Source organism: Pipra filicauda, unplaced genomic scaffold, assembly GCF_003945595.2.
Source record: "Pipra filicauda isolate LSUMZ 115617 unplaced genomic scaffold, ASM394559v2 scaffold188_size1440453_pilon, whole genome shotgun sequence".
Classification (NCBI taxonomy): Eukaryota; Metazoa; Chordata; class Aves; order Passeriformes; family Pipridae; genus Pipra; species Pipra filicauda.
Genome location: NW_024104296.1, coordinates 390,521 through 404,032, shown reverse-complemented (window position 1 = coordinate 404,032; position 13,512 = coordinate 390,521). Strand labels below are relative to the sequence as shown.

Here is a 13,512-nt window from a genome sequence, read left to right as displayed (position 1 = left end):
TTTTTTTGGTGGAACTGAGTGATGTGTCAGCAGTGAAGGCAGCACAGTTTGGCCCCAGAACATTACTCGCTCAAGGCTAGATCCAAAGCCTATGGAAGCCAAACCTTTGGATTAATTGCACTGTAAAGCTTGAGTTCACATTTACAAGACTCTCAAAGCCCACAGCCCCACTTCCCACTCACTACTTTGCCACTTCTTATACCATTCAATAAGAAAACCATTAATAAACCAACCATTCATTTCAGATGGAACTGGCCAATAGTGACAGCAGAGAAACCAGACTCCAGAAAATAACCAGACAGAATAAACCTGGGTAAGATCCTTAAAAATTATCTTTAATTGATGCCAAGTATGAACAGATGAACGAGTACAGAAGCAGGTAAAACTGCATAGATGAAAACTATGCATTTCAAATAGTTCGAGAACTCATAACATCAGATGTTCCAAAAATGGTAAGTCAAACAATTTCACTACTGGAAGTAAAATGAGCTGTAATGTGACAATGAAGTACATACTTGACCAAAGTATAAGCGATTTGTAAATGGTGGAAATAAGTACAGCTGTGTCAGCTTAAATGGTTTGTTGCCCTGATGGTGCACTTTCATATGGAGACTATTCAGTTTATATATATCACATCGGCAATATTTGATCTTTAAAGTCAGAGGTATGTCTGAGAGGCCATTTACAGTTCTATTGACAGCTGTTATTTATTCATTTCAAACCGACATACTGCATAAACAATGTTTTACATGTAAAGGAAAGGAGAAAAAAAAAAAAAGATTTCATCTTAGCGGGTTATAGGTAAGGGTTTGCTGAATTTAGTCATAAAAATATCATTTTTACTTTTGTACAAAAGTAAAATATACATTTGATCCCAATTACATTTATAGAAATGTCACTGAAACAATAACATGGATCAAAGACTGATGCACCTAAAGGAACTGAATGCAGCGTCTTCATTTTATTATAGAAACTAGAAATGGAAGATGATATTTTTTTTTGTAACTTATAGTGACATTTGCTAGAGCCTGTGAACAGGTGAAATATACAGAATTATACAAATATTAACAGAAACTTTGAGACAAATTTCAGTTAAGACCTCAGTTTCATTTTATTTCCTTTGAAAATATCAAAGCATGCTATGCCTTGACAGCATAAATAGTTGACCTCACCGGTGGCAAGTTCACCTGTACTGAGTGAAACAGTAGAACACCCTGAAGTTTCATTTTTTGCAGATACAAATACTGACACCTTTAAGAATATTTGATAAGCATTTCAGGAAAAATAAATTCCCTACACCTGATTAAGTAAAGCCAGAACAACAGAAAACAGGAAAAAAAAAAAGAAAGCCTGCTAAAGTCCAATAAAAATTGAAGTGTAGGTCCCTGGTCAAAGCATCTCAGGAAAGAAGCCTGTTTCAGACTTGCAATGGGCAAGTCTGGAACAAACTTGCCATGTTGTGCAATTGCAAGCACAGCTTTCCAGTTCTGTCCAGCTCTGTGGCCACGGAGGGTAAATCACACCTTGGAGCTGGTTCCACATCCATGTGGGTCTGAAATTACTGTGAATATCATTGGCATCAGGCTGCTGGAAGCCTACAGGATCAGACCATTCCTGGAAAAGCTGCAGTACCTCCCTCTTCTTCATGTTAGGGGAAAAGATTAATCCAGAATGGCACCCCTCCAGTAAGAGTTATCCAGCTAATATTTGGGAAGGAATATATTCTCTCCATAGATTGCACATGTATGCAGAAGGTTTTGCTCTAAAATACAGTTTTCCACCTTTTTCTAATTAATTTCAGATGTTCCTGTCCTACTGTTCACTGTGTCTTGTTTAATATTTGAGCATACAAGAAACTGCACCGTTCCAGTGTAAACTATGGGAAAGTGAAACACCCTCAGTTCCTCATGCTTAGAAATAAAGAGGTTACTCTTGGGCTTCAGCTCTCTCCTAACAGAAACTAACTTTCTGTACTTCTGCCTATTTAAAACAATTATCCTTTAATTTAAAACAAACAAACAAACAAAAAAAACCCAACAAAACCTGTCAATAAAAGTTGCCACTGCTCAATCAATTGTTGATTTGGACCAATGCAGCCTCTAACGAGTGATTTGCTAAGAAGGGCAAAAATCACTGCTGCAAACGAGAGGACATTTGCTGAATTTTGCCCTGTCTCTAGTGCTTCGCACTGTCTTTCAAGTGCTTGTCCACAGGATCAACAGTAAATCAGGTTTAGCACGAGTGCAGTGAAGAGATTTTGTAAGTGGAAATTAATTTCCTTGGGCCGCGATCATTGTCAGCATTGACCCTCCTCACACCTACAAATGAGTAAACCAGGAACAAAGGAAGGAAGTCACCAGAACCCTTGCCAGGATCAACATGTTATCCCCTCAGTAAGCCAGGATGTGAATTTCCAGCACTCATGTACTAAAGAGTTTTGTTGCACAGTGGGCACACTCTGCCCAGCCACCCCCTGCCAAGCAGGGTCAATTCCAGTACATCTAATGATTACTAAAGGCTTATCTGTCTGAATGAACTTGTGAGGCAGATGAGGTAAACTGCATTAAGCCCCATTGTGTTCGGAATTAAAGCAGCCTTAATTCAATTCAGGTTACTTTCCTCCAAAAAGAATGACTCCAAATCAGATTAAGGTTGCTTTAATACTGCAACAGAATGTCCATGCTGGGCTTTAAAGCGGTTTAACAAATCTACTTTGAATGCACACCTTTCATTGATTCGGATTAGCTTTCCTGAAGTCCCCAGTGGAGATAAGGCTTAGGAGACTCCATGCAGGGAATCTGCATGGTTTTGCTGGGATGCTGGGAACTCACACCCTGGCTTACTGCACGCTAACTTCCTCATAAGGGCAAATAAATCCAGTTCATTGTCTGTGCTGGAGCTGCCACACAGAGGGTTTGAGCTCTTGGCAGTCTGGCAGCAACCCCTCGGTTCTGTGAAGGAACGGGGTACAGAGTCTTTCCTTTTCACTCTCCTCTGCCTGTTCCTTAGTGCTCTGGAGCTAAGTACGGTAGGACCAGGAGGGGAATTCTGGCAGTGATTCCAGCCTACTGGATTCCTGCCTCTGCACTGCAGTGCACTGGAGCCTTGCTCCTGCCAGGTAACTTCCCTCATCCCCTTCACCAAGTGGATGAAGGAAAAGCTCTTTGGAGGCAGCAAAGAAGCACAGAGAGGCAGGGGGCAGTGGCTGGGGAAGGAGGCTTGTGTAGTGATTCCTTATGGAATAGCTGCTTTCCCTCACCAAACTACAGCCCAGCTAAGACTGCCATATCTACTGGTTTCTCTGTCCAGCTTAACATGGGCATCGCTTCTGGGAGGTCCCCACTAAAAGAATTCTCCCTACCAAGTGAATTCTCTTGACTCTTTCAGAGAAGCACTAATAAACTGGCCCTCAGCTCATTTCCAGTCCTCTTCCAACTACATAAACAACCCCATAGAGTCCATGTGTGGCAAAAAAGAAATATAAGGGCCAAAAGAGGAAGAAAAAAAGAGAGGAAAAAGGGGGAAAAAAGAAAGAAAGAAAGAAAGAAAGAAAGAAAAATACTTAGTGGTAAGAACAGGCAGTTTTTTAAGTGCACCTTCAGGCCCACAAAGACATTTCAGCACTCCTGTGTATAGGGAGTAAGAGCCTTTTTTGTTGTTGGTGGTATTTTTTTGTGTGTCAAACTTGTTGAAAATGCATGCCTATGCTACATGAGGTTAATTCCTGTACTCCGTATGTATTGAGATCCTTTGCAGTGAGCTATAAATGGACAAAGCAACATTCGGGCTCCCCAAACCACCCTGGGCCCTGAAGACCCGTCCTGGTCTCCTGACAAAGAAGAATTGCTGCATGCAGCACTTTTCTCTGCACATATGCAGAATGATTATCACTCTGCACATTAAACTAAGGTGTGCAATACCCAGCTGGGGTTAGAAGTTACCAAAGTGAGGCCTCACGTCCCAAATGCATCTTTCTGATCGTCGGTCCCGTAGCACTGAAATGATTATTGCTGTTTAGTTTAGTTGGTGGTTTTATAAGCTGAGTGCAGCATTCAAGTCCATTTTGACATCAGAAGTCATACCCTAGAATTCAAGAGTTTGGGAAGATCAGGACCACTAAAATTTAATGGGGAGAGAGGTGTACAATGGGCGGGGGTGTGAGCAGGGGACAGGAAAGAAGCTTTACAACATCTGCCTAGAGGATGTAATGCCCTGTTGTATCTGATGCTCTGCATTTCTTGCAGGAGTTAGAGCTCCCTCAGTTCTTAATTGCTTTCTCATCTCTAAGATTGACAGAAGTCACACAGTGAGAAATAAAGCCAAGTCTTTCTGGAAACCTGGCAGGTCAAGCTTGTGCGTAACTGCAGAGTTAGGGTTGTTTTTTAACTCTAAGTGCCTTGATTTTATATATACATGTGTCTGCATATGTATGTGACACACACAGGAGCAGACATACATATATATATATATTTATACACATATGTACATATATCAGAAAGACAGGGGAAGAAAGGATCTGTACAATGTGGAAGGAGAAGTGTTCAACAGCAGTTGGCCACATGCTAAGTGCAGAACGAAGATCCTCAGCTTTGTCCATTTAAAAAATAAAGATTAGTGCCTAAATTAGTTCAGATCAAAGGTTATTATCTTCCAGGGCCTAGCAGTCAAGGCTGGCATATTGCAGAAGATACCTTCTCCTAGCATTGCTTCCTTCACCAGATGATGGTGGGAGTAAGAATAGGGACGAGAAAGAAGAATATGGCTCAAATGATCGGTGATGGGATTTAAGATCTGACAGTCTGCCAAAAGGGGATAGAGGAGGAGAGGAGACAGGGATGGGAGGGCACTGGAAAGCCTTTCCCACCCACCCACCTGGGAAATGTACGGGAAAGAAAAGCACAGTCCTCCAGTCTGGTTGCCTGACTGGGTGACGCCGTAGCTCATGCTGGTCCCTAATTCCTCCTGCGTCCTGCCATGAAGGGACAGGCTGCCAAAAAGCCATCTCAGGGAAAGGAAGGGCAGATACAATGATAGCTATAAACAACCAAGGGAAACCTGAAGCCTTGCACAAACACAACCGTGAGTTACTTGGCAAAAGCAGATGCTGAGCCCTGCAGCATGAGATTGGCTGGGGAAGGAAGGTATCCCACGGGCACTGGTGGTCTCTGCCCACCTCTTCTGCGTCCCTCTCACTCACACTTGGTCCTTCTCTCTCTACCCCCTCCTGTGCTGTGCCAGGGGACAGTACAGAACACCTCTGACAGTGTGCCTACGCCTTGCCCTTTCCTTCAACATCTCTGATCAGCTCAGTTCCTGGAGGCACTTTCAGCAATTTAGGGGATGTAAGATAAAGGCACTGTGCAACTATCTAAATCAACCTGTTGAGTCTCTTCAGCGAGTTTTAGGGGAATACAAAAAAGTCTCAACTGATGACTGCAAAAGAAACCAGCTGCTGCAATTTGGATGCATATAATAGATAAGTTTCATTTACATTCTGAGAATGCACCAAAAAGCATGCATCTGCACCTTTCAGCTATAAAGGATACTAGGTTTTAGGTGTTGCTATATATAACTGGACTTCTTAATTTTCCATATAGCTTTCCCTTTAAGGGATGGGATATGTCCCTTTCTGACAACGCCTGGACAAAAGCCAACACATTTCCCTGAGCAATGCAGGAAAACAATCAGGTTTCTCTAATCAGTTCATTCAGGCCCTCAGTCTATCAAGCACATTTTTTTTTATTTTTATTCTTATCATTACTGTTGTTATTATTATTATTATCATTATCATTGAATTCATGCATTAATTAGTTCAAGTTACATTTTAATCAAATAGGCCATAATGCTGAATATTCGAACATGCTTTGATCTCCAAAAGTTATTGTTCCCATTTGACTAACATACGCACTTAAATACAGTACTTTAAATTACTAGTCAACGATTTAATAAATTAAGGAGTGCACTTCTGGTGAATGCAAATCAAAAAGAAAAAAGAAAAAAAAAAGAAAAGAAAAAAGAGAGATAAAGGACCTATTTTTAGAAGATTCAGTTCAAACGAAAGCTTATCCGCTATTGTCTGAGGTAACGTTTCAAGCATGCGATTATAAAATAAATAGTATCAAATTCAAACATGCTTATATTAAACTCCATTGTGCTATCTTGCAACAGAGGGGCTTAAAGTTTTGTATCCAGTTCCAAACAGGGTTGGGGGGGGAAAAGAAAAGTGTGTTTTTACCATCTGCATGTAAGAGAACTTAGCAGCATTGCAGATGTTTTGTCTTCCGTTTCGCTCGTTATTTTCCTTTTAGAATAGTTCTCCTACGGACAGCAAAAGAGACCAAGCTAAAGTACGTTTTTAATAAGGTGCTGTGTGGATCTGTAGGTTGGAAGTGTGGAATCCTTCACAGAGGGGGTGGAAGGAAAAATTTGCGCTCCTTCATAAAAGCCACGGCAAATGTTTGCCAAAGGGTTTTGGCTAATCTTTTTTTACTATTATTATCTGATGCACTTTCTTGCAACTGCGCAGTGTTTTGCAGAATATTTTTACTGGAATCCATGCATATGCTGTATAGCTCTGAAAACTGTCTTGCTTAGTTTTAAGTTAACTTTATCCAAAAAAAAAAAAAAAAAAGGGTGACGGGAGAGGAAAAGTTTAGGTCTAACGTCATACGGCTTAAAACTAAACTAGTTCAAATGGTTATCAATAGCCAGGTGGAAAACGCTTTTTTGAAAATAAACAAAAATTTTATCTTTCATGGATCCTGGAAGTTTCTTTATCGCAGAGCAAAAATTCGCAATGCAACAATGCATTTACGAGGTAAATAAAGCATTCAAAGACTATCAGTAAAGCATCTACAAACTGTGACTGTGTCACTAAAGTCTTCAAGCTGTGAGTGGGGATTTTGGTTTTTGGTGGTGTTTTTTTTTGTTTACACATCAGTCAGCAGCTTGCTTTTATTAACGCAGTTTTGGTTGGCTACAGTGCAGTTGCCAGTTCTGAGATTAGCCTCTCTAAAATTGTCTATGCTATTATTCATATCCTCTTCGATTTCCATGTACTCAGATTTGCTGATTGTGGAGGAGCTGCGGCGACTGAGATCACTGTCAGATGCTAAATTAGGGGAGCTAACGTGAAGTAACTGAGCCTGTTCTTCCCCTTCTGTTTCTCGGTGGTAGAAGTAGTTGAAGTTGGACACGATGACAGGTACAGGCAGGGCAATTGTCAGCACACCAGCGATGGCACACAAGGAGCCTACGATTTTGCCTCCAATTGTCACAGGGTACATGTCACCATAGCCCACAGTGGTCATGGATACCACCGCCCACCAGAAAGCATCAGGGATACTTGTGAAATGAGACTCAGGTTCTTCAGCCTCAGCAAAATATACAGCACTAGAGAACAAAATCACCCCAATGAAGAGGAAGAAGATTAGTAAACCTAGCTCTCTCATACTTGCTTTGAGGGTCTGTCCCAAAATCTGGAGGCCCTTAGAGTGCCGGGAGAGTTTGAAGATTCGAAAGACTCTTACCAGTCTGATGACTCTCAGGATGGCCAAGGAGGTGGCCTGCTCTCCTTTCTGAGTCCCCTCCCGCTCGGCCATCTCGGTGCCCAGGGTGATGAAGTAAGGGATGATGGCCACAATGTCAATGAAGTTCATTATGTTCTTGAAGAAATCGGTCTTGCTGGGGCAAGCAAAGAAGCGCACCACCAGCTCAAAGGAGAACCAGATGATGCACAGGGTCTCCACAACAAAGAAGGGATCTGTGAAGATGTTGGATTTGTAGACCTGGGTGGTGTTGTCAGTGCGATGCACTGTGTACTCCTTGTCCTCCTTAAGCTCAGGTAATGTCTCTAGGCAGAAGATCACGATGGAGATGAGGATCACCATGACAGAGACTATTGCAATAACCCTTGCCGGCCCAGAGCTCTCTGGGTACTCAAAGAGGAGCCACACTTGGCGCTGGTACTCCCCCTCCGGCAAGGGTCTCTCCTCATCTTTGATGAACCCTTCGTCCTCCCGGAACTTCTCCATGGCCTCCTCACCCAGCTCATAGAATTTGATCTCCTCAGAGAACATGTCCAGGGGGACATTGACCGGCCGGCGCAGCCGCCCCCCGGACTGGTAGTAGTAGAGGATGGCGTCGAAGCTGGGCCGGTTGCGGTCGAAGAAGTACTCGTTGCGCAAGGGGTCAAAGTACCGCATGCGCTTCTTGGGGTTGCCCAGCAGCGTGTTGGGGAACTGGGCTAAAGTCTTGAGCTGCGTCTCAAAGCGCAGTCCAGCAATGTTTATCACCACCCGCTCGCAGCACTCGTGGTCGTCGTGGGCAGCGGGCTGGTAGCTATCCTGGGGGTGGCCAGGGAGCGCCGAAGTCTCGTCCATGTTTTCTCCAGCCATCACGGTCATGGTGGCACACAGGGAAGGGGGCCACGGGGCAGGGGAGGAGTGAGGGAAAGGGAGGAGGAGGAGGAGGATGGAGGAGAGCAGAGAGACCCAGGGCAGTTCAGGGATGAGGGGGCTCGGAGACTGCAGGGAGGGAAGATGAGGTGGGACGGGGTGCTTGAGGAAGGGATGGGTGAGGAGCCTAAAGCATGGAAATACTCAAAAGGGGACAGGAGGGGCGGGATGAAGGGAGGGGCATTAGGGATGATGGGAGGGTGAAGAAAGAGGGAAGAAGTACCTTTGGAGGGGAAGAGGGCAGGTAAGGTGAGGGATCCTGTCCCGTCCCCCAGGCCGGGAGGCTGAAGGTCTATGGAGCGCACCCCAGGCCGGGGTCCCCTCCCCAGCCGTCTCCTTTAGCCTTTAACTCGTTCCGTCCACTTTTCTCGCCGGCTCGACCATCACCGCAGCTGCTGTCACGAAGCTGCCGCACACACACACACTACACACACACACACACACACATACATACACATAAAATAAATAAATATATAAATAAATAAATATATAAAGAAAGAAATCATGGGCCGGCTGGGAGGCAAGTCCTTGCAATGCCAACTCAGCAAATTTCCATCACCTGCCCCCTCCCCCCTTCCTTTCTCCTCCCCCCTCCACTGCCCTGGTCCTCTCCTCTTGCCGGGAAGGGAGGGAGGGATGGAAATACTCCGCTTTTTGAGGGCATAAAGCTCACTTGCAGGATGGAGGCTGCCAGGGAGGAGAGAAATAGAATAAGCCAGCCCCCGAGCCCCACCACACACACACACGCTCAGGCGCAATGGATTGGCTTCCACACGAGCAAGAACATCCCGCTCTGCCCACTACGGCAGCACACGCGGAGCCCTACGCGTTCCTACACATCCCCGGACATGCACCAGGGTCTCCGAGGCAGGAATGTGCCCTGAGCTCTTCGGGAGGGCTTCCCAAGCAACTTCAGCGGGGTCAGCTCTTGCAAGGAGTCTCCTGAGTACCGCGCTCCCCCTCTTCACAGGCTGTGGAGACTTAGCTGAGCTCTGACAACTTCATCACACCAATTAGGGGGATTAGGACGAGGAGAGCAAAGCATCTCCTGTCTTGCTTTGCAGGAGCTAAACACAACTCAACTCCGAGAGAGACAAGGGGAGGGAGATCGACATCCCAGACCCAAACCGTCCAAAATAGAGTTTAACAGCGCGGGGCGGGGGGCGAAAAGGGGCTTTTCCTTACCTGCTCCGAGTGAGATGCGCTGGTCAGGAGTAGGAGCCAGTGCCGGAATGCGTCAAGTCGCCTTGCAGCAGCATCCAAAAAAACCAAACCAAAACAAAAACCGCAGCGGCAAACTTAACCCTCCTCCTCCTCCTCTTGCGCCCCTCTTTATAACACAGCGATCGCTTTACAGGGCTGCCTGCGAGACACTGAAATATTCATACACTGTCTTAGGCTGCACCAAGGGCGAGTGGGTTTAATTAGTTTCTGCTGAGAACCGCAGTGGGGGGTGAGGGGTAGTGTGTGGAAAAGAGTGCAAAGTACCTTTTCCAAAAGGCTTGAGTTAGTAAATAAAATCAAGGAGTCCTAGATAGCCGCCGGCTCTCCCGCTCTCTCCCCTTAGGACAGCTGGAAAAGGAGCCGGGCGCTGGGCAGCGGCGGCTGGCGAGATGTCAGAGCGCCGCAGCCCTGCAGCCGCATCCCCGGAGTCGGTCTTGGCTCGTCCCAGCAGCAGAGGCAGCAGGAGGAGGCAGGAGCTGGGCGCGTGTGGCAGGAGCGAGAGGGCTGCTGAATGCATAAGCGGAGCGAGGAGCAAACTCGAGCCATTTCTTGACGCTGCAGTATCAGCAGAAACCTGAGAGCTGTTTGGTGCAGCTCGGGGAGCGGGAGGGCGGGGGAGCCGGGGGGCCGGGACAGGCGGGAGGAGGGAAGGAAGGAGGGAGGGATGCACGCTGCCCCCGGGCTGGCCACCCCCGCACGCTGCGCGCCGCGCCCTCGACGCAATGCGGGCGGCCCCGGCCCCGGCCCCTGCCCGCTGCGGGATGGGCTGCGGGGAGCCGGCGGGATCCCGGGAAACGCGGAGGGGATGCACAAGCGGCCCGCACAGGTGCGCGGAGCAGCCGCTCCCCGGCGCGCAGAGGGGCCCTGCAGACCTCCCGCAGCCCGTCCGGGGCTGCCCGCGGGTTCCACCGCAGCACCTGCGGCGGTGCGGGGCTGAGCATCCCGCATGGAGAGGTGCTGTGGGGCTGAGCATCCCGCATGGAGAGGTGCTGTGGGGCTGAGCATCCCGCATGGAGAGGTGCTGTGGGGCTCAGCATCCCGCATGGAGAGGTGCTGTGGGGCTCAGCATCCCGCATGGAGCGGGGCTGCGGGGCTGAGCATCCCGCATGGAGAGGTGCTGTGGGGCTCAGCATCCCGTACGGAGCGGAGCTGCGGGGCTGTACATCCCGCACGGAGCGGTGCTGCAGCCGCGGAGGGTGGCGACAGCGCCCGCAGTGCCCAGAGCTCTCCTGGTCCCGGACCCCGGTCCCGTAGCCCGGCCCGCCTCAGGAGTGAAGGGGCTGCACATCCCGAGCCTCCTGGACACACTGGCGAAGGGTAAATTCCTAGCGGAGCGGCTGGAATTGGGAGGGAAGAGTTAATCATCAGGCAGAGTATTATGGGGAAATTGCCCTTTCATGCTGCTTTATCCCACTGAATTCATTTAATTGATGAATCACATAACTTCGAGATGTAGAAGACCCATTATGTCATCGGCTTCCCTCTGCTGCCACTGCAGGATCGTTCCCCACCGTGTAGGATCGCTTACATTATATAAAAGCCTGCTCCTCACTTTGTCAGGGCAGGAGCTGTGATCAAATACAACCTGGGCCTGTGTAATTTGAAGCACTCCAGAGCTAAGTAACACCAAGTCCATGTTTAACAGACCTGGTCTCATTAGCTTTCCACTGCATAATACATTATCTTCACTTAAGATCACCACCTTGGCAGTCCAAAAATACTTAATCACCTGACCTCACGGATGCTTTCTGTCTCTTCTTCCCTTCCCCTTACTTATCCCCATGTTTTGTTGTTTTGGGATGAGAGTTTTTTTGATGATGTTTTGGTTTTGTGGTTGTTTTGGTTTTTTATCTCCAGGGTAAAAACCATTCTAAAGTCCTCTAGACATAAGAGTACTGCAATCTCAGCTACTTTGCATGCTGCATTCACCAGCCCTGTGGAAACATAAGTGCAAAGAAACAAACAGATTTCCTGTCTGGCCTGACAGGTTTTTGTTTGGGTTTTTTTTGTTGGTTGGTTGTTTTTTTGTTTTTTTTTGAGGAGGGTGTGTGTTTGTTTGTTTGTTTGTTTGTTTGTTTAGGGTTTTTTGTTTTGGTTTTGTTGTTGTCTTTTTTTGGTTTTTTTTAGTGAGTGTCACATATGCTGAAAGTTTTGTGAGAAACTTCTGGTGAAGTTCTGAGCAAGAGAAGAGTCTCTTTCTGCCACTCCTGGGCAAAACAAATAAAACACTAAATAAAAAAGAGAGAGACTTCTTTCAGTAAAAACAAACAAACAAACAAACAAAAACAAACAAAAAACCCACAATCACTAATTTTCTGTCTGGCAGTTCAGCAGCTCCACATCAGCACCCAGACTTGGACTCAGCAGCCCTAAACCCTGTACAAAATGAACCCCTCCCCCCAAAAAAAGGAGAAAGGCAGCCCCGTTTCCTAAACTAACCAGGCTGTTTTTCAATCCTTCAGGAAACTCAGTTACAGCCTTTGACTCAACATCCTCTTATGGCAGTGAATTCCATGCCTGGATGACATGCTGCACAGAGCTGACTGTAAAGTATTCAGAGAGCTCTGCATTAGGAGCTGCTTTGCAGAAGGAGCACTGTGAGCGAGCACTCACCCGCCCCTGGTGCAGTGTTATATCGCCCTGGACGAGTTCAAAGACAAACAGGGATGCTCAGGAGTGTGATGAAAATGCAGATCTGACAATCAGAGGCCTGAGTTCACGGTGCTGCTCTGCCCTTGGTTTCCTGCTTGATTGCAGGCAAGTCTATATGTTCTGCTTTTATATCTGAAAAACAGGACTAAAAGTGCTTCCTTTGCCTGTCACAGCTCCTTAGGCTGCTTGTTTCTGAGAGCTGCCTTTGCACAGTAGAACCTAAATCCTCACTGGAAGCAACACATACAGCAGTAGCAGAAGGGGAAAAAAAAGTAGTAATAGCACCCTTTGTTTTTACATTACAGGGTAGCAGAAGGACAAATTGGGATATTGCTCTCCCTTTCCTCTTTTTGAGTAGCTTTGAACTTGGTGATTTCTCTTTGCAATCCAACTAACATTACTGACAAGCAGTTGTGCTGGAAGGTAAGGATCCTTCTAAGAATAGTGGGCTATTAGCCATGGGGTCACTGAAAATCTTGTTAAACTGCACAGTCTAATGAGCAATATAACTAGGGCATGCAAAGAGGTCACATGTTACACTTTACAGTGCTAAGTAGGTGAATTAAATGTTGAGGAATGGAAGGAGAATCCAACTTGCTGCCAAATTTGAAATCAGGCTGCTACTTCCTACCTTCTGTATGACAGAAAACAGTCAACAGCAGTTGAATAGGTGACCTCCCCAAAGAGTCAAACTGAGAAGTCCTTTTCAGGAATGAGATTTTTCATAGGGAAACTGCAAATTTCACCAAAAAAAAAAAAAAAAGGAAAAAAAAAGGCCCATCTTTGTGTGGTGACACAACATAAATGGTGTTATCCCTCGCCAGTAACAGCTCACTGTGAGATACTCTTCCACTTGAGCTCCCCCATGGAAAGTGCAGTCAGCCTGGAGGGGTAGTGTGGATGAGCACAAGCAGATGGGGAGGCAGCAGGCGTTCTGAGTTGCACAGGTTGAGGAGCTTCACTGCCATCTTTGATGGCTGCTGAGGTAACTTTTCACAGGCAACCAGAAGTGATAGACTCCTTGTGTCAGAGGTAGGTCAGCAGAGCAAAAGTAGAGCTGTTTCTGTGAGTTCAGAGTCTTGCCTCACAGAGAAAGCTGCAGTTTCCCATGTTTCAGTCTGGCAAATGAATGATTTCCCTCGATGAAAAAGAACCGAATTTTTTTTTTTTTTTTAGAGAG

The 13,512-nt window shown here is 46.4% G+C and overlaps 1 protein-coding gene across 1 annotated transcript; it reads right to left on the bottom strand.

Annotated features, from left to right (window-relative positions):
- Positions 1-314: 314 nt before the first annotated feature.
- Positions 315-8,496, bottom strand: KCNA1 (potassium voltage-gated channel subfamily A member 1). Its single transcript, XM_027715344.2, has one exon. The coding sequence runs from the start codon at positions 8,403-8,405 to the stop codon at positions 6,930-6,932; it is 1,476 nt and encodes a 491-aa protein (XP_027571145.1). The 5' UTR covers positions 8,406-8,496; the 3' UTR covers positions 315-6,929.
- Positions 8,497-13,512: the final 5,016 nt, after the last annotated feature.